This window comes from Cydia amplana, chromosome 1 (assembly GCF_948474715.1).
Source record: "Cydia amplana chromosome 1, ilCydAmpl1.1, whole genome shotgun sequence".
Lineage (NCBI taxonomy): Eukaryota > Metazoa > Arthropoda > Insecta > Lepidoptera > Tortricidae > Cydia > Cydia amplana.
The window spans coordinates 12,597,780-12,618,825 of record NC_086069.1 but is presented as its reverse complement, the minus strand read 5'-3'; the positions used below and the strand labels follow the sequence as shown (position 1 = coordinate 12,618,825).

Below are 21,046 nucleotides of genomic sequence, written 5' to 3'. Positions count from 1 at the left end.
TTTATCACAGTTTCAAAGACAGTGGGCGCTTATTACTAGTGACCGCACCATACTTTCATGGATAGCTGGCTATAAAATCAAATTCATAAGCTCTGTAGTTCAACAGTCTTTGCCCTCAGCGCCAAAATATTCTGATGTAGAGAGGTCACATTTTGTAGATGCCATTAATAATCTTTTACAAGTAGGTGCTATATCCGAGTGTAATCCTTGCGATGGCCAATTTGTGTCCAGTATTTTTCTTGTGCCGAAGCCGAACGGAAAAATGCGTTTCATACTCAATCTAAAACAGTTAAATAAATTTATAAAAACTGACCATTTCAAGCTCGAGGACTTGCGAACAGCGGTTAAGCTTTTGACTCCAGATTGCTTTATGGCTACGCTAGATTTGAAGGACGCGTATTTTCTAATTAAAATTCACGAGGAATCAAGAAAATACCTTCGTTTTATCTATGATAATAAAATGTACGAGTTCAACGTTTTACCGTTCGGCCTCAACACTGCGCCTTATGTTTTCACCAAAATCACAAAACCTATTGTTAAACTACTACGTTCCGCAGGCCTCCTCTCTACTCTCTATCTCGATGATTGGTTACTTTTCGGTCAAAGTTACGAACAATGTCTAGAAAACATAAGATTAACAACACAATTACTAATTTCGTTAGGATTTATTATCAATCAAGAGAAAAGTATACTTACACCTATGACGTCGTGCAAATTCCTAGGAATGATTATCGACTCGCGTCGTTTGCTACTTAGCTTACCTTCTGAAAAACGAGCGCGCATAAAATCTGAGTTAGAACTGTTTTTAAAAATTAAACGTTGTAAGATTAGACAGCTAGCAAAACTCACCGGCCTACTAGTCTCAGCGTGCCCGGCTATCGAGTACGGATGGCTGTATACGAAGGAACTGGAACGGTGCAAGTTCCTTAACCTACAAGGCCACGATAATTATAATTGTACAATGAGTATACCGGAGTCCATACTACCTGACATACATTGGTGGTTAATGAATATCGATAATTCTCATAGTCGCATTCGCACAGATAATTACCGAATTCAAATATTTTCTGACGCCTCAACTACGGGGTGGGGGGCAGCCTGTGGGGATGATACGGCAAGCGGCCAATGGTCTAGTACTGAACGAGAAAATCATATTAACTATTTAGAGCTGCTTGCCGCATTTATTGCCTTAAAAATTTACGCATGTAATGTGTACAATTGCCAGATACTCCTACGACTGGATAACACTACCGCGATAGCGTACATAAACCGAATGGGTGGTATACAATACCCTCATCTTACCCAGGTTACGAGAGAGTTCTGGCAATGGTGCGAACAGAGAAAGTTGTTTGTGTTTGCATCTTATATAAGATCCCGCGATAATTTTATAGCTGATTACGAATCAAGGAGATCACATCCGGATATAGAATGGGAATTAGCTGATTGGGCTTTTAATGAGATAGTGTACAAATTTGGTTTGCCGTTAATTGATTTATTCGCAAGTCGTATAAATAAGAAATGCGCAAAATACATTTCCTGGCACAAAGACCCTGATGCCTATGCGGTAGACTCGTTTACTGTACCCTGGACAGGCATGTTCTTTTACGCTTTCCCGCCCTTTTCGGTTGTACTGAAAGCTCTTCGAAAGATTATTTCGGATAAAGCTACGGGTATCATGGTCGTACCTTTGTGGCCAACACAACCATGGTACCCTGTCTATCGAAGTCTCCTTGTTAGTGAAGTCATAACTTTTCAGCCATATACCAATGCCTTAATTTCTCATTCCAGTTCCCAACGAATACACAACTCGATTACCCTGGCTGCAGGGATATTGTGCGGGTCGCGCTATCGAGAAGAAGCCTACCACCATCCTCAATGGACATAATGATAGCTTCCCTATCACCAAACACGATAAAACAGTATGATGTTTGTCTTAAAAAGTGGTGGCACTTCTGTAATAGTAATTCCGTTGACGTCTATGACGCGTCTATTCCGACAGTAGTCTATTTTTTGACCAATATGTTTAATGAAGGTAGTCAATATGGGACATTAAACTCCTGTAGATCGGCCTTATCCTGTAGTCTTAGGCCCAACAATATCACATGATGACAGGCTTCAGAGATTCTTTAAAGGCGTTTTTCGTCTACGACCTCCGACGCCCAAGTACAATGCAACTTGGGATACCAATCTTGTATTAAATCAATTGAGCGATTGGTTTCCTAACGATGAATTAAACCTTGAAAGGCTTTCAAACAAAACAGTTACATTGCTGGCTCTCACTACGGCTCACAGAGTCCAAACGATATCAAAAATTAATATAAAAAACATTGAAATAACTTCTGAATGTATATCTATTAAAATTCCAGATATTATAAAAACGTCAAGACTCGGTTGTAAACAACCTATTATATATCTGCCCTTTTTCCGCGAAAACCCTTCCATATGTCCAGCGGAAGCGCTTTCTTGCTATATGAATAAAACAAAGCCTTTAAGAACATCTGACAGCCTGTTCATCGCTACTAAAAAGCCTCATAAACCAATTGGCTCGCAGACGCTCAGCCGATGGATCAAGCGCACACTGAGCGAGTGCGGGGTCGACACGGCGGCGTTCAGCGGGCACAGCACGCGGCACGCCGCCGCCGTGTCGCACGCGCACGCGCGAGGCGTCAGCGTCGACGCCATTCGCAACACCGCAGGGTGGAGCGGACAGTCCAATACTTTTGCAAAGTTTTACCAAAGGCCTATTTTAAGCAACGAAGACTGTTTGTCTCTGGCGTTATCCGTACTAAATAAATAAATAATTAAAAAGATATCATAATCTCGTATATCGGTGATTATATGATTCTATTAATGTAGAAATAGGTTTAGCAAAAAAGGATTCAATATTTTAAGGTTGATACAGATCTGTTTAAATACCAAAAAATTGTTGTACCAAGTTAGAGGATGAAAAATTTGTTTAATTTAAGAAACAAACTTGTGCATAGTTCTACAATTTCTTATGTAGGCGTTTGTGATAATTGTACCAATTAGTATAATGACTAATTGCGACTTCAGTTTACACTTATATGATTTGTTTCCAGTTTATTCAATAAATGAATGTAATTTAATGGTATTTAAGGTGTTTAAGATTAATATCCTGCCTAATATTACCCGATGCTACTTTATAGTATCATAACTTATCTACAAATCTGTCGATTTTTTGGATATCATTAAAATGATTCCTTTATCAGGGCTGAGAAGTTTATAATATAGTATTAATTGTGTAATATTATATTATGTTATATGAGTAAATCGACATTGATTGATGATTTTTCGGAAAATATTACTCTCAAAGTCTACATGTATATATATATCTTCAGTTACTAATCTCGAGGACGAGGCGCGAAGTATAATTAATGATTAAACGAACTTACCTGAAGTGAAGTTCTATCATAATTATACGAAGCGCCTCGTCCGAAGAGATTAGTAACATAGTTCCCTCCCACCCATCGCTTCGCTCATTCCCTTAATACCTTACATAAAATACATCAATCAATGTACTACTATATATAAAATATTTCTCTCAACTTAATGAACGGACGGAGCGATGGAAGCCGGGAAGTGGAATGTAGGCATACCCACTTATTAAAAAATAAAAATTTAAAAATAACTCCAAACTAAGTGCAGAGTGGTGACACCTACCGGCGTAACTACATGTATATATATATCTTCAGTTACTAATCTCTTCGGACGAGGCGCTTCGTATAATTATGATAGAACTTCACTTCAGGTAAGTTCGTTTAATCATTAATTATGGAGGAGAAGAGGCACTTGATATTTTTTCCCACACCTGCAATAGTTACCTTTCTAAATTAACTCCATTTTCCTTTTTTAATCGTTATCATGCATAGGGGGACGTTGTCACTGCTATCTGATAAACTTTGGAATACCTAATTCGTGATAGATACATCTTCATCGCTGCGTGCCTTGAGGGCCATATGGCCATAATACCCCAACTAAAACTGGCCATCTCTCCTTTTCGTCCGGGAGAGAAGACCACGCCTAAAATCAAAACAAGTTGAGACTCGAGCTTCATTCTTATTTAGGTTAGAACAATATTACAACCGTATACTTTGCACCAAAAGCAAATAACACCATTAGAATAAGACAGCATCACCACCATGTAAAATATGAACCCTCTAAGAAATGTTTGCACTAGTCAAAATAAGCAACAAGGATTTTACGTACTTTTACAAGTTTTCCCCCAAAATGTTGGCCATATCTTTGCTCCCAAGCATGACGTGAAGCGTACTAAATAAGAACTAGCGACATCTAGCCATCAGAACCATGAAATATTTGAATGGGCAATCTCCCCCTTATGGCCATCTACCCCGGAATTACCCGATATGCAGTCCGTTGTGGTTGTAATTTGTAACTATAAGTAAGTAAGTATTAAATAATTGAACTAACACTTTTTTCCTGTTTCAAAGATTCAAGTGGATTGCCATTAATTTTGTACCTATTAGAAAGCAATAAATTAATCTAACTAGTGAGTTAACCTTTCTATTTTACCAGTTCCTTGTTGCTTGCTACATAGCAGCAATAACATTAAAACCTAGTAAGATTTCAGTTTCTGCAACCTTTATTTGTAAAATTTGATTATGTTGTTTGTATAAATAATTACTATCAGAAACATGTACTTAAAAAAAAAAACATAAAACCCACAAACAAAGATTATCGAAGAACTGCACTAGGTCCCATATGATACAAATTCTTCGTAGTGTCGCAAACCGCTAATCGTCGTAACTGCACAGCAGAAATTCCGTTCATATGTCAATCGATCAGGTTAAGGTACCTACATACTAACACGTCCAATTTGCCACGATTATCGTTCACATCGCTCACTCATTCATTCGTTCATATCGTCCAGCCATGAGGAAGCAAGGCGGATATCGCGGGGTCTTGATGGATTATTGCGTCTAGACAAGACGTTAACTAAACCTTAGGATCTATCAATCTTTGAACTGAGCATATATTGTAGTATTTTCATTGATAACAGTTAGTTTTATTTAATTTTTAATACAATGTTTAAATAATTTCATAGGTACACGAGTCCCATTTTCTTAGCTGAACTGTATAAAAAAAGGAACTTAAGTACCTAAATATTTATAGTAGCCTTAAACATGTATACCAACTTATACAACTGCCTAGAGTGCCTAGCAACTCTTTACGGCTCAATCAGATTTGAAAGTTGCGTCCGTTCTGGTCACCACGCACAATAACAGTAAATGACATCAAAATCATATTCCCTCGCAATATTGTATCTAGGTACATATAACTATTTGCGCACTTTTACATAAATATTAACTAACTACCCTGATTACCTAAACCACAGATTATATAATACATAGTTCTTTCCAAACCTACATACTAACACTAACTTTAATCCGACTATAGTTTTTCGCTATTTATTTACATTGCATACATATCACGGCGGAATGCGACAGTCCAATAAATTAGCAATCGTTAAAAATGCCCATTATTATTAGGGATGCGACGCATGTCCATGGCGGAATCAAAACCAACTAGGCATCCCATATAAACTACGTATTTATATTTTAGACGAATTAAAATTCAAGGTAATTCAATGAACTTGTACCAAGAATGAGTTTTAAATTGCCTAACGAGAGGGGGCGAGTATAATATAAAAATAAATAATTTTGATATAATTTACGCAACTAGGAAATTAATCGTTAATTAAGCAACAAAGGGTCTAGCCGCAATCCCATAGTGAAACTGCCCCTGGCTGAAGTGTATACCTTTCTTAGTTGCGTTTATTTGTCTTATTATAAGATATAGTTTTACCAAATTTCAAGGCTTGGTTTGGCTAAAAAATTTTTTTTTTTAAATCGTTTTTATTTTTTTGTAGCTAAACTAGTGGTTCGATTGTTGTGAAATTTGGATGTTAATTGCACCTAATAATAGTTCATTTTCGAAAAAAAAAATCAAGGTTGTAACTTGTTTATAAAGGCTTAAAAAATATGTTTAAATTTTTAAACTTTTTTTTAAATACTTGTGAGATAGCGACAACCTCAATTTTTTGTTATATAATGCAGAATATACTATTGCATAAAATATATTTTTTGTAAAAAAATCCATTTGGAGCAGCAAGGTAAAAATGTCTTACTAATGCATACAGGCCGTCCTTCTTACGTACTTTAGGGTGGTTCACGTTTGTATGGGAAAAATTGAAACTCTAGCTAGAAGAAGCGGTACCCCCTTATTTGGTCACACTTATTATAAAGATAATGTACACCAAGTTTTGTAACTTTACCTCAACTACAAGGGGGTGCTCAACCACTTTGAAAATTTTCAACGTTGTATGAAATCCAAAAAAAATTTTATTTTTTTATTTTTATATAAGTAGTTGTTTTCACATTATTTTTTAAATGTAATTTATAAGTTATTAAGTAAAAAAAAAATATATTTTTTTACAATTTTTCAGGTGAAATAAAAAAAACTTATAAAATTATGAAAAATATAAATAAATATATTTTTTTACTTAATAACTTATAAATCACATTTACAAATAATGTGAAAACAACAACTTGTATAAAAATCTAAAAAAATATAATTTATTTATTTTTGGATTTCATACAACGTTGAAAATTTTCAAAGTGGTTGAGCACCCCTTTGTAGTTGAGATAAAGTTACAAAACTTGGTGTACACTATCTTCTAGCTAGAGTTTGAATTTTTCCCATACAAACGTGAACCACTCCATAGAGAAAAAAATACATAGAGTGCTCACTCCATACATCAGTTCAGACTATTAATTTCAGTGTCTACATCTAGCATCGAGTAGCGGAACTATCAGTACTGCTACTTGACAATAGATGTAGCACCGACCGGAAAGTCTTATCTCAACAGCATAAGACTTTCCGGTCGGTGGCTACATCTATTGTCAAGTAGCAGTACTGACAGTTCCGCTACTCGATGCTAGATGCTAATCTCAGAGCATATAATACTAGAGAGCGGACAAGCCGCCGGCGGCCGTGTCGCAGTTGTTAGCTCATTGAGCATACAGTGCCGCCAGTTCGCCGTCCGTTGTTACCGAGTATGCACGCGCGCTGTTCACCGAAAAACTTCTGTTTTTTACCAAAATGCCGAGTTGTGCAATAATTACTTGTAAACATCGCAGTGATTTGATTAATTTCCAGACCAATGGGATCACTTTTCACAGGTTTCACTACTTATTTCAAATAAAACCACGAATTCAACGTAATATTCCGACTTGTATCCATGTAAGCTTACACTTGCTTGTCATTTAATATGTTTCATTATACATTGCTGCTGTACAAGTAACATGATTGCAAAGTACAGTGTTTACGCCGCAATGAACTGGGTACAAAACGATTCACTCAATGAGAAATTTTCTCATAGTGCAGCAGCGATGTGCTCCGCTTGGATAGTGCTGTGCGGTACCTATAACACGTATCGATAAAACCAGCCCAGGGTTAGTTGACGCTAAAAATAATTTAAAAATTTCAAGATTACTTTTACAAGGTTACTGTCTTTAATATAATATATTATTATAATATTATTTAGTATAAATTTTGTGTAATTGGTTACCTAATGGTATGTATGTATGTATGTATGTATATACTTTATTGCACATGGAAATAAAAACGAGAAACATAGTTACAGAGTAAATTAAATACAACAAAGGCGAACTTATCCCTGTATGGGGTCTCTTCCAGTTAACCTTTGAGGAAACGAATAAACAAAAGTAACGATGAATGACAAACAAAAACAATAGTGTACAATCACTAAAATTAATGAAATGCAAGTTTTGAATACACATTGCTACAAATAATATATATAAACATAAATAGAAATACTTAAATAAATAAAATAAAGCGTATAAGTATATATAAATATAACCTAAATAAAATAAATAAATACTCAATATATATCATAAATAAATAGATATGAGCTCGAACCAGAAAAGTAAAGGAAACTAAAGAAGTACTAATCGAGGAAAACCGAATTACTTATGTATCGGAAAGCCACAATTTTTTAAGCCTCTCCTTGAGTGATGCCACAGATTGCTACAGTGTCTGCCTACTGTGCACGAGGTCTCGGGTTCATTTTACTGGGCAGTAATTGACTATAAATATTAAACGTAATATACGTGCATTTAAGAAACACAGATAAGAAAATTATTGTTTTTTATTGCTCTATAACAAATTAATAATCAAAAATTCGATGTTATTATTGCAATCAAATTTCGAATGGCTTTTTTCTGAACACATCATATGACATTTTTTAATATGTGTGTAGATAAAGTAATATATGCAACTGTACATTATTAAGCAATTTAAGCATAATAATTTACAGTTACGTAAAGTTTATGTAACTGTACATTCCTTATTTTTTGATAAACTACTAATATCTACTTAAATCAAATGTCTTGTTTTAACAAGGAAATTTATTCCATAAATAGGCAATTAAGAACAATGATTCCGAATATTTATATTTGAATAGTGTTCATGAAGTTATCGACACACAGTCTTTTCCGACAGTCGATCAAATATCGATATCACGGTGTCCCGGCTCAGTTCCCGTAATTATCGTTGTGTGCGTGCGTTATGACACGACTCGCTGGTCGTTCGCATGTACACAGACATTGAAATGATGCGCGTGTATTGTGCAATAGGAGCGTCCATCTACAAGTGTGCGTACTTTAGGTGAGTGCGTGCGATGTCTTTATAATTACTGGTGCTTTGTGTGTGTTCGAGAACTTGCGACAGGCGTATTCAATACAAATCGCCGGGCATGCCCGATCTCCTTCCTTCCTATATCTGTGATGCTAATAGTCTTTTTGGTACTAAAACTGATGTATGGAGTGAGCACTCTATGTATTTTTTCTCTATGACCACTCTAAAGTACGTAAGAAGGACGGTCTGTATGCATTAGTAAGACATTTTTACCTTGCTGCTCCAAATGGATTTTTTTACAAAAAAAATATTTTATGCAATAGTATATTCTGCATTATATAACAAAAAATTGAGGTTGTCGCTATCTCACAAGTATTAAAAAAAAGGTTAAAAAATTTAAAATATTTTTTTAAGCCTTTTTAAACAAGTTACAACCTTGATTTTTTTTAATGAAATAATATTAGGTGCAATTAACATCCAAATTTCACAACAATCGAACCACTAGTTTAGCTACAAAAAAATAAAAACGATATTTTAAAAAAAAATTTTTTTAGCCAAACCAAGGGGATTCAAGCCTTGAAATTTGGTAAAACGATATCTTATAATAAGACAAATAAACACACCTAAGAAAGGTATACACTTCAGCCAGGGGCAGTTTCACTATGGGATTGCGGCTAGACCCTTTGTAATGATATTGTTATTTAAGTACCTATTTTTTTTAAATCATATACTTAAATAAGCAATATATCTGAAAAGCCTTATCCACTGTACCTAAATTTAACTACCTACGTATAAGTTTTTTTTAGACAACACACCTACACACACCATCACTCTATAGATATGAAGAACGGGCGATAAATAAATAAAAAACTATAAACGACTCGTTAAATCGAACGAGATTTTATAAATAAGCAATACAATACAATACAGTAGGGCATGTAGAGAATGCAAAGGGTGACCGCTGGTCGCAATGTGTCTAAAATAGAACGCCTACGACAATGAAAAGAAAGATCTAAATTGAAATAAGTATTCACATTTGGAATACGCCTTGTGCCGTAGATTTGATAGTTGTTTTAAAATGGATAGGTACCTTTTTTTCTTTTTGTGAGTATTAGTTTGAGTGGTTGGCGTTTGAGTTGTTTACGTGTTTGATTGAGACTATATTCTAATAAGCAAATGGTCGTTTGTTTTATTCATTTATCTTTTTTATGCTGAACTGTTTATGGTGTAATTAAAGGAGTTTTAGTACTTGTGTATGTTTTTGACCTTATATCTCATTAAAACTGAGTCTAAGTATATCATTTTGAGTTAAGTTTCGAAAATATTATTAATATTATCATATACAGGGTGCTTCCTGTAACAGGAGCAATAAATTAAACTAAAGGCTGTACTCCTCAAACTGACCAACATTTGTTAAGCAACTTTTAAAAATTATGAATCCTTTAGACTTCCTCTTTTTCTTACAAAATAAATATTGCCTTCAATGTACGCTGACATCAGTGTGTTTGACGTTGCTTGTCACGCTTTAAACATAACAAAATTTGCAATACATTGCGTCTTAGAATAAACTTTAAAGTGTAATAAAAATCAAAACATGAGTTATTTTCAAATGTTGCTGAACAAATGTTGGTCAGTTTGAGGAGTACAGCCTACAGTTTAATTTATTGCTCCTGTTACAGGAAGCACCCTGTATATATTTAGTCACTTTTTACATAATAGAACCTAATTTACCAAATTTTTTCTTAAACTACATAAGTAATAACGAAAACGCTGCTCATTATTGCTAGCGTATGTACATATAAATAATCTTATAGCCTCCATAATCAAAAGCTAACCAGCAAACTCTTTCGCTATACATAAGTAAAAAACTGTTTTCAATTGTTTAGTGGTAGTGGTGGTGGTGTGTGGTGGTAGGCTGGTAGGTGACAATAAATAAAACAAATTCTCTGTTGTGCATAACCTTAGTTATTTTCATTCAATGCAAAAAGCGATAACATCATACTCTTATTTACCGGAGCTAATATGATTCAAATGCGTAGGCGATTCTCTGAAACAGTATAACTCCCAATATCACGTTCATAAACTCAAATATCTATAAAAAGTGTAAGTTCACATCACGTCCAATTATAAAGTTGAAAAGACAAGCGTAACTCATCGTAAGAAGATTGAAAATCGACACGCGCAATATGCGTGATACGAGTTTGCGACAGTTGTTGGTTCACTTGGGCGAACCAGTCTATTTTCCATTTTATTCATATTCATTTTCTCGGAAGGAAATATAAACGTAAATAACACAGCTACTCTTAGAAATTTCAAACGAAACTTGTAAGTAGTTAGGAAAAATATTATCAAAACAAAGCTGTTTCCACACTTTTAAATATTATACCTAGAGACAGCACTTTAAATCTTTTCCCGAAAATAATAACAACGAAAACGCTGCGCATTATTATAAGTATGGTGTTCTTAAATAATAAATTTCAATAGGTGAACATGTTAATAATTCATTAACATACTAAGTTATCTATTTATTAGAAGGAAAGAAGAAAGCAGGCAGGCAGGGAAAGACATGTATAAATGTCGAATCGAAGAACAAAATTTAAACGAACACTTATTAATTAGGCAATATTTTTTCTTGAGATTAATCTACGATTGCGAAGGCCTGTATGACGATTGACGGATAGATCTTGATTACATGTAAACGTGACGATTACTGACAGATGTGATGATGTGAACGTTAGGTACGTAGGTTGCCCTGAAAGTTTCGGGAATTGCATACTTAGGAACGTATATTTGACATGTGTTATACCTCTTTGTTACAAGCATAGTCTCATTATTCGAAAACACTGGCCACTTAGAAAAAAAAAACAATGTTCTATTTTCAATTGTTTTTTAAAGTCGTTGAGTCGCTGGTGAAAATGGAGCTGTCCCGCGAAAGTTTTAGAGCAATGATTTATTATGATTTTAAAAGTGGATTAACACAACAACAATGTGGAGACCGATTGACTATTGCTTTTAGTAGTGAAGCACCTTCGAAGACGACAATATACAGGTGGTATTCGGAATTTCAACGTGGCCGTGTGTCTCTTGCGGATGACGTACGTGAGGGTCGACCGAAAACTGCCGTTACCGATCAAAACATCGATGTTGTTCGCCAACTGATAAAAGAAGATAGGCATGTTACATATCGGGAAATTCAGGAGACTTTAGGCATTGGAATGAGTCAGGTACAAGTTATTTTACAGCAAGAGTTGGGCGTGCGGAAGTTGTTTTCCCGGTGGATTCCTCACTTGTTATCTGACGAGCAGAAAACGGTCCGTGTCAATTGGTGCCACAAAACCCTAAAAAGATTTAATGGAGGAAGCTCAACTGCCGTTTTTAGTATTGTGTCAGGTGACGAGTCATGGATTTACGCATATGAGCCTGAATCCAAAAACCAATCTCGAGTATGGGTTTACGAAGACGAGCCGAAGCCAACAAAAGTTGTTCGTTCTCGCAGCACGATCAAAAAAATGGTAGCCACGTTTGTCTCCAAATCGGGTCACGTGGCGACTATTGCTCTTGAAGATCGAAGAACTGTCAATGCCGATTGGTATATAGGCGTTTGTTTACCGATTGTTTTTGCTGAACTGCGAAAAAATAACCCTAACCGCCGTATTATACTACACCATGATAATGCCAGCCCTCATACTGCTCAGAAAACAAACGACTATCTGAAGGGCGAAAAAGTCGAATTACTGGACCATCCTCCGTACAGCCCCGACCTAAGTCCCAACGATTTTTTTACTTTCCCGAAAATAAAGAATCGGTTGCGTGGTCAGCGTTTTCAGACCGCGGAAGAAGCAGTCCACGCTTATAAAATGGCCATTTCGTCAACCCCCAGTTCAGAGTTCAATAACTGTTTTGAAAACTGGTTTCAGAGAATGAAAAAGTGCATTAAACACAAAGGAGAATACTTTGAAAAACAATAAAAGTACTTTTATTTCATTTAAACGCGTATTTTTTCCAATTCCCGAAACTTTCAGGGCAACCTACGTAGCTACTCTGATAACGCCCGCAAGCTCGTATGATGCTTCAACATACAAATATCGTAGCAAGCTTATTCCGCAAAGCACAAGATTTAAGTTCTAAGAACTTAATTGAGTAAAACAAGATGTTGCAAGTATGGTTCTCAGTGACAAATGTGAGGATTATCGAGTTTTGTCTGTTCGTGCCTAGCTACGGAACCCACGTGCGAGGCACACGTTCCCTGGTATTCAGATAACAGAGTTATAATAGAGAGTCTTATTTAATAACCCACAATTTTTTTTACTATTTAAGTAGAGTGACTATGCTCCCTTCAAATCTAGTGGCATTTTAATGTATGTTTTTAATTACTCGAGATAGTAGTTAAAGACCGTAAAAACTTCACTTAAGAAAAGAGCAATGAAAACGGGTCACTTTGAATGGAGGTGTTATACAAAACTATCCCAATTCATTGCTTCGAGTATCACTCAAAACATTTAAACAAAAGCAAACATTGAACGTTCACTTGCTTAATCACATTTAAATTAATTTTACTGATAGATGTTAATTATTTATGTATGAAAGAGATACCCTGAGCATATAAACGACATGTTAATTATATCTATTTGCGAGCAGTGTTTGCTTGTTTAATTAATAGAGCTGTTGTTATAATGACTAAAGACACATAATTGTAATTATAAAATTTAAAATATTTTTAACCTTCAATAACGATCGTAGTGGCTATAGAAATAAAAAGCTTACAATATGATTTTAAATGTATCTGTCGCTGGAACCCTGCGGAGAAACTTAGGAAGGCACTATTTTTACTTTTCGCACTAAATATTACACTATACAATAAAATGTCAATAGGATTTTTTATTTGATTTGGGTTTAACAAGTAGGTGCCTAATTAGGAAATAAATGACAGACTAAAAAAATGGACTTACCTACCAAAAAAGTGTTTATTTCAGTAAACAAACTTTTACGTATATAAATTATAATTTTATAAATTGGTTAAGGAATAACAAAAAAAAATACAGTTTAAAAACACCTATAGAACAATCAAAGAATTTGTTATTCTTATTAAAAAATAAACCGTTCTGCTCCACAGCTCTCCCTGTCCGAAGCAACAAAAACACATTGTTTGCCACGTGTTGCACGCGGGCCGAATGTTAAGGGCCCATGTTTGAATCCCGGCAGAAGCCTCAGACCTTGCCAGCCCTATTGAGATGTTAACTTTAATTGTTTAAATGTGTCAATGCCACGTTTTTGCCGCTTAAAGGTCTTCGGACGCGGACGGTTGGTAAGAAAAAGGGGCTGGGTATCTTAAATTATTTAGTAATGTCAAACTCTAAGCCGTATTTTATTTAGAGAGTTAATCATGTTGGTTTAGATTTTGGAATGATAATCAATTTTGCCAGTAAAAAAAGTCAGCAAATTTTAATAATGTAGGCCGAAGGATTTTGAGTTTGGCGCCATTTTCCTTCTTACGATTTGGTTTGCTAGACTATTAACAATCCCACAATGCTAATTCGATGAATAATTGTATTATTAGTATAAATATTTATTGCGTATGCGCCATAAAAAGGCGACATAATTTACTGACGACAATACATTAAATATATACGAACCACCCCTCTCAATATCGGAATATTGCAATAAGTAGGTGAAAATGTCACCGGTGACTTCAAATGAAATACATATCCATGATTAGTACGTTACCTAGTTTTAATTTCCGCCGCGCCATTTATATTTATACCTAGGTACTAATTAAAAACTAAAATTTAATTTACGTTTTTCCATATCTCAAAAGAAAATATTGTAATTTAGTATAATTTTAATGAACGTTGTGACTGGTGAGATTAATGTAATCACCCGGTTTTCGAAAAGATTAAACGTTTGTAAAGGATGTGATAGAATGCACATCCTTTACAAACATTAATTTTAATGATGTTGGGTTTATCTGCCAACTTCGCGGCTACAGGAAAGGGATGTCACAATATTTTCGGATTGGTGTTTTGGGCAACACCATTACCTGTACCTATGCCTTCCGGTGACTAGTATTTACACTTGTATTTTTAATACTCATCATGATGTAATTACAGGTCTTGTTGATGTATTTGGCGCCATTTCGTTCGTCCTCTGCCAAATTTCGGATTTCTCATAATAAATGCCTATTAGAAACGAACACTAAAGGAAAAACACTACACTGTAAAATGAGTAATACATTTTGACACTTAATTACGTACCTACTTATTATACATAATGCTCAATTGCTCATTTCTAAATTTAAAAAAAATGCATAAATAATCCATTTTTACAGATTTTTTATGTTAATCAAATACAGTAAAGTTTTGGCAATAAAATACAAAACCTAACATATAAAATGTGAGGCATTTGACAGACAGTTCCACCATGGTCTAATTTTTTTAAAGATTTAGGTATACATGTGTACCTACATACCTACCTATAGGAAATGATGCAAATAATAATGTACTTAACACCTTTGATTTTGAATATAATACAGGATGTATCCTGAAAACGTAACTATCTTAAATTAAACTTACAAAATATGACTAAAATCATTTCCTAGAATTATGAATCATTATTTCTTAATTACGTTCACACATAAACATATGCATGCCAACGTTCTATATTTAATTATATCTTAAAATAACACAAATCGACTTACCAGCTTCTCGGAATGAATACAATCCCCGTACGGGGCATCCGCAAACACTGAAACGTCTGAAAAATTCACTTTCAATTGTCAAAATAGATAGCAAAGTCACTTAGTAAGTACGAGAATACAGCACCAACCCACGAACACTTCATACGGTTTAGTTCTTAATCCGTCGAAACGAGCGAGTTTTTTGCAGAAATAGTCGCACTTACAAACGTCCGCACACCATGAGCTTTAATTCAAGACTGAAGATAATCGAGTCGAGAGCTTTCAGCGTAGCGATGCGTATGCGGCGTTTCACGAGCGCACGGTATGAATACAGCTGTCCTTTTCTTTATCACTGCACGCGTGCGGTGAGGGTGCTAGTTGTTGTATTGCTATCCTTTACATGCCTAATGTCAGCGGGGAAATTCAAGAAAACGTAACTGGGCGCGTTACGTAATGGTCAGTGTACGCGATGATTTATTTGGCTCGTGATTAATGATTTTCATGTTTTCCCTAATATTTTCTCGCGTATTTTGGCTATGGTATTTATTTTCGCGTTGCGTTAACTAATTGTGAGTAGTGGGTTTGAGGTGACGGTACAATCTTTCAACAAGTAGCTTGTTATCATCACAAATTATGGCACTGAAACTAGAAGTAACTAGGTGGTATGTAGATATAATAATAATAATAATAATGTAGATACATATTACCTACTTAGTGTAACATTTTGTTGGGTGCAAAGGCGACCGTAACAGTACCCCTTGATCTTGTATCTTGTAAGTATGTATGTACCTCTATATTTTGAATAGGTAAGTTTTTCCGGCTTTTTAAATAGGTATCTTTATAACCAGCCAGAGATAACAAGTCAAATAATCTAGAGCCGGCGCACTGCACTGAGGCTAAAAATGTATGGTCATTGTCTTGTCCGAACACCGACCTGCCTACCAACCTTTGCTCGCAGAGGCAGTGGGACGAGCCGCTCTGTCAACTAGTACGGAATAATCTTGTTGATACGTCAACTGGCTTGACGGAGCGTGCTCGTCTTCTTGCTGCTGCGGAATGGGAGTCTGGTCAGTGGTTACTAGCCTTACCTTCTCCGTCGATAGGTACACTCCTTGATAACGTCACTTTTCGTCTGGCTGCTAGTTTGCGAGTAGGGGCAGTGACTAATGTCCCGCATCGCTGCCAATGTGGCTCCATGGTTGACAGCTTGGGTCATCATGGCCTCTCTTGTAGCAGGAGTGCTGGTCGGATTCCTCGTCACGCCAGCTTGAACGATGTCATCCGAAGGGCTCTTGTCAGCGTAAAGGTACCTGCTATTCTGGAGCCTGTTGGTTTAACGAGGGATGACGGCAAGAGACCCGACGGTATGACGCTGGTGCCCTGGAGTATGGGGAGGCCTCTGGTTTGGGATGCAACGTGTGTAGACACTTTTGCCGTGTCCCACTTACCGGGCACTAGCTCTGGTGCTGGTCATGCGGCCACGACGGCCGAGGATAACAAACGGCGCAAGTACAGCACTCTCGGCAGTGGCTACATATTTGAGCATTTTGGGGTCGAAACGTTAGGGTCGTGGGGGCCCAGCGCCCGGCGCTTATTTAAGGATTTGGCGTCGCGTTTGGTCGATGCCTCGGGTGACCAGAGGGCAGGCCAGTATTTTGCCCAGAGAATTAGTATAGCTATTCAACGGGGAAATGCGGCCAGCCTGCTGGGTACACTGCCTGCTGGCGGTGAGTTGGAGGGTGTATTTTATTTGTAGGTTTTTTTTTTTTTTTCTTTTTTTTTTTGTTGTTATTAATGTGTATTTTTAGAGTGAGTTGACGAAGCCTGTTGCGGATTTTATCGCTGTAGTTTTTTGTGACGATGCCTGTAGCTGATTGTAAGTTTGTGTTTACCTGACGAAGCCTGCGTTGCGGATATAAAAGTATGGTCTCTGAATAAATAACGAAATAATAGGTAAAGTAGGAGCAAATCAAAACGCACGATTTATAAAATCTGTTCTAAGAAACCGCGATTTTGCACTCAAAGATTAGGAAAGGTGGCCAACTAGTCCAACTACCTAATCCACAAATCTAAACCTAGAAGGTTACCTATTAATTTTGAAAATTGATTATGTTAATATTTGTTTATTTTAATATACTTAATTATCTTCAAGTCTTCAAATATTACTTTTTTCGAAGGTTGATTATACATTTAAACATAGTTTAGCGAGAAGTTACTATAAAAGTGAACGAGTATTCTTTTAACTTCAACGTAGGTTATTAATATTTATAGAAAAAATAGTTACTAGGAGGAGTTCCTGCGTACGTTTGTAGGAAACTACATTGAAACGCGGAAGTGAGTTTCCTCCGACCGTCCCAGGAAGATCATTTGTAGCATATGTCTGTCGTTACCGAGAAACTGTTATGGTTGCATTTCAATTGACATTTCTCGGTTAATGGAAATTAAGTTTGGAAATAACCCATTTGTATAACAATTTTTAATCACGATGCAGGTAATGACAAAACTAATATTGATTATAGGAACTGCACTAGATGGAAACAAACAAGTAGCATATATTATTTATAATCTAACATATATAAACTAACTTAGCTACCTAAATACTAATTTGATCGTAGCTACTAATCCTTATTTTATATCACATATACCTACTAATATGACAGCTCGATGGCTCCAATTTGTGTTATTAACCGATGAACACAAATATTTGTTCTATGTATTATTCTATGTAAAGAGTGTGTATAAACTTTAAATTATATCGTTGTACTAAATGCCAACGACGAAGAGCTTTAACACGTATCAATCAGACAAATCAGCCTTATTCGAAGTATTCGAACAATAAGATACGTCAAATATTAGATATTGAAACGATATGGATCGGATATGTCACTGTCAAACAAGAGTCAAAAAAGACGATTTTGTTTGAAGAAATGTCACTTTTGACACTTGTTATATGAATATGGGTAACATTCCATTTTTGACCGCAGCTGCACTACTGGTACTGAACGCGTCGCTGTTACTGTCAATTTCCATAGTAAAATGAACAGTAGTGCAGCTGCGGTTGGAAATGGACTGTCACCTTAACCCTGTACATTTCCACGAGTGCTCTCATTGGATATCAAATGCCAGTTGTCCAGCTGTCACCACAACCCACTTGGCGAGCTACGTGCGTTCTGAATTTTCATTAATATTATTTATAAGTAGAATAATTTAATTACGTCAGTAGGCAATGAAGCTAAAAAGCTTTTTATTGATTTGGCGTAATTTGAATTTGTTATCCAACAATTCGGTTACCATAATTCTAAATAATCCCATAGTTTTCAGATGTCATACAGTCACCTGCAATAATATGTTACTCTTCGAAGGCCGCAAAAATATGATGTGATACGCTCTTATGGCTCTACAAATAAGATCGTGTCAGATATTTTATAGAAACCGGACGCATTAGAGTTTCCTTAAAAATAAAATAACTAACTTTCTTTCTTCCTTAGCGACGATTGCCGCTATTATATAAAGCACGCATCCATCAAAAGCTATTGCTATTAAGTACGTGATCTAAAATAATGTGTCTTGTTTTTATTTGCCAATTTAACGTAGGTACGGCCGCGGACTCACGCAAGCGACGAGCGGTGCGGCGAGCGGAAAATCAAGACCAGTAATTTTAACATTGCGCTAAAGTTTAGCTCAATGTTAAAATTACTGCCCTTGATTTTCCGCTCTCTAAATCAAATGTGTAAAAAAAATGATTTTCCGCTCGCCTACGTCCCTACACACAACAACACACAACCCTACGTCCAGTCGGCAGCCTGGTAGAAAAAGTAAGCCGAGTTCTCTCTTGCAACATTGTCTGATCATGTCTGATTAGTGATTAGTATCTCATCATAGGCAAGAGGCAAGTGCAGGCTATCATGTCTGATAGCCTGCACTCATGCACTGCCTTGGAAATACCGGCGTACAAAGACGCAAATTGCATGCAAGCTTAACAAGCCTTACATTTAAATGTACAGTCACCTGCAATAATATGTTGCTCTTCGAAGGCCGCAAAAATATGTGACACGCTCTACAAATAAGACCGTGTCAGATATTTTTGCGGCCTTCGTTGTGTAACATATTATTGCAGGTGACTGTACTTATATTGATTGCATTCCAGTCTCGTTTACATGCCTTTAACTATGTACATAGTACGCAGGCTACTGGTCCCTTTTACAGGCATGTGTATTAGGGTGGAGCGAAATCCAAAATTCTTGAATATAGCAATGGAACCCCTCTAAAAGGATGTCTAATTTTTTATTGTTTAAGGGAAAAATAATAAAAAAAATATTGGTATATACTTTTAGCCCTCTACTATTCGATTATATATAGCAATATTTGTATATTTTTAATAAATTTAATTTATGCTTATTTTTTTTATAACAAGTTTTATTCATTAAATAACATCTTTTTGTTACAGATATACTCGATTCCTATACTTATTTTTGTTTATAACGTATATTTTTATGACATGGTAAAACCACGTAAATAGAGGTTTTATGGAAAAGGCCCTTTAACCCGGATATTGTGCACAAATTGCAGTTTACAACTTATTACAGAACCGTGAAAACTATTTTGAACGTGATAAGATAATAAAAATACTACTAGTAAAAGTAAATATATGCCTAACATACGTGTGAACATGACCCAAAAAGGGCGTAAGCGACGCCGAAGGGCAATATTTGACGCTCATTTAAACATATAAGTAACCCATTTTTTGCAGTAAAATGATACTTTTCGTAATCAATAACACCGTTACTTTGGCACAAGAACGTCTAAAAAAATAACTCATATAATTTTTTTACACTGTAGCATTTTCCTTGTTTTGCATGAAATTGCTGTTTAATATGAAAGTTTGAAATTTTATTATTTCATAAATATTGAAAAAGGCACAAAATTTTTGGTAATAACTTATTAAATGCTTATTAAGTATTATATAATTTCAATAAAATGTACACATATTAGTGAAATAGTATATTTAAATAATTGATGAAAATTTACCTTTATTAATTTCTTTAGCGGCTGGGTAGAGGGCTAAAAGTAGTGTTTATTTTGAAACTTGATATAATCACTATAATCTACATGACAAACTGCAACTTTTTGTACCGGTTCCACATTGATAATCAAATTTTTATTTTTTCCCATACAACGACGCTCCACCCTAATGTGTATTTCCGCCTTTAGCGCTGGCTATAGCATAGCTCTGGGACTGGATTAGCGCCGATAGGACAGGGTGCTCGTTCCGACAGGAAGCGGATACTTATGTCGTTGGTTGATTTAAGTTGCTAGTGGCATAAATTCGGGGCGCGTGCGCGTGCGCCGACCCAATGATTGATGAATGAATTTGAGAATTTCTTAGAGCTACCTATGTGATCAATATTTAAATATACCTAATGTTTTGTAATGTAAAGGTGTATTACGGAAGCCAATATTCTTCCTTTTATGCAAAGAGGGTAAAGTTTTTAATTATATAACACAGGGTGCAATAATTTGCCTCCAGTGGAACTATTTAGTTACCTTGAATCGCTCAAATTGCCGTAAGGATATTCTATTAATTTGTTATTTTTCACCATTCCTTTTTTAATCATGCCAACTAAGGATTTTTGTTGTTTGTGGCTGTTCGATGATAAATATTTATGATATTGGAGG

At 35.7% G+C, this 21,046-nt stretch overlaps 2 protein-coding genes across 3 annotated transcripts in view; one reads left to right on the top strand and one right to left on the bottom strand.

Annotated features, from left to right (window-relative positions):
• LOC134647925 (fibroblast growth factor receptor homolog 1-like) overlaps positions 1-15,959 on the bottom strand; it is an 82,791-nt gene extending 66,832 nt beyond the window's left edge. Inside the window, exon 1 of one of the 2 annotated variants that reach the window (XM_063502304.1) lies at positions 15,392-15,959. The gene's annotated coding sequence lies outside the window, so the exon portion shown is untranslated. The remainder of the gene's footprint in view (positions 1-15,391) is intronic. The other variant, XM_063502313.1, reaches the window with a different exon arrangement.
• A 286-nt stretch (positions 15,960-16,245) lies between these two features.
• LOC134653580 (uncharacterized) lies at positions 16,246-17,126 on the top strand. The gene is made up of 2 exons (XM_063508979.1): positions 16,246-16,473; positions 16,514-17,126. Exons 1-2 carry the CDS (start codon positions 16,427-16,429, stop codon positions 17,124-17,126), a joined length of 660 nt encoding a protein of 219 aa, XP_063365049.1. The 5' UTR covers positions 16,246-16,426.
• The last annotated feature ends 3,920 nt before the right edge of the window (positions 17,127-21,046 follow it).

What these genes read in the sequence shown, in the direction of transcription:
- LOC134653580 (XM_063508979.1), top strand. Translation starts at nt 16,427, where the DNA reads ATGGGAGTCTGGTCAGTGGTTACTAGCCTTACCTTCTCCGTCGATAG. An exon ending in CTTACCTTCTCCGTCGATAG is followed by an intron (nt 16,474 to 16,513) that starts GTACACTCCTTG and finishes TCTGGCTGCTAG; the next exon opens with TTTGCGAGTAGGGGCAGTGA.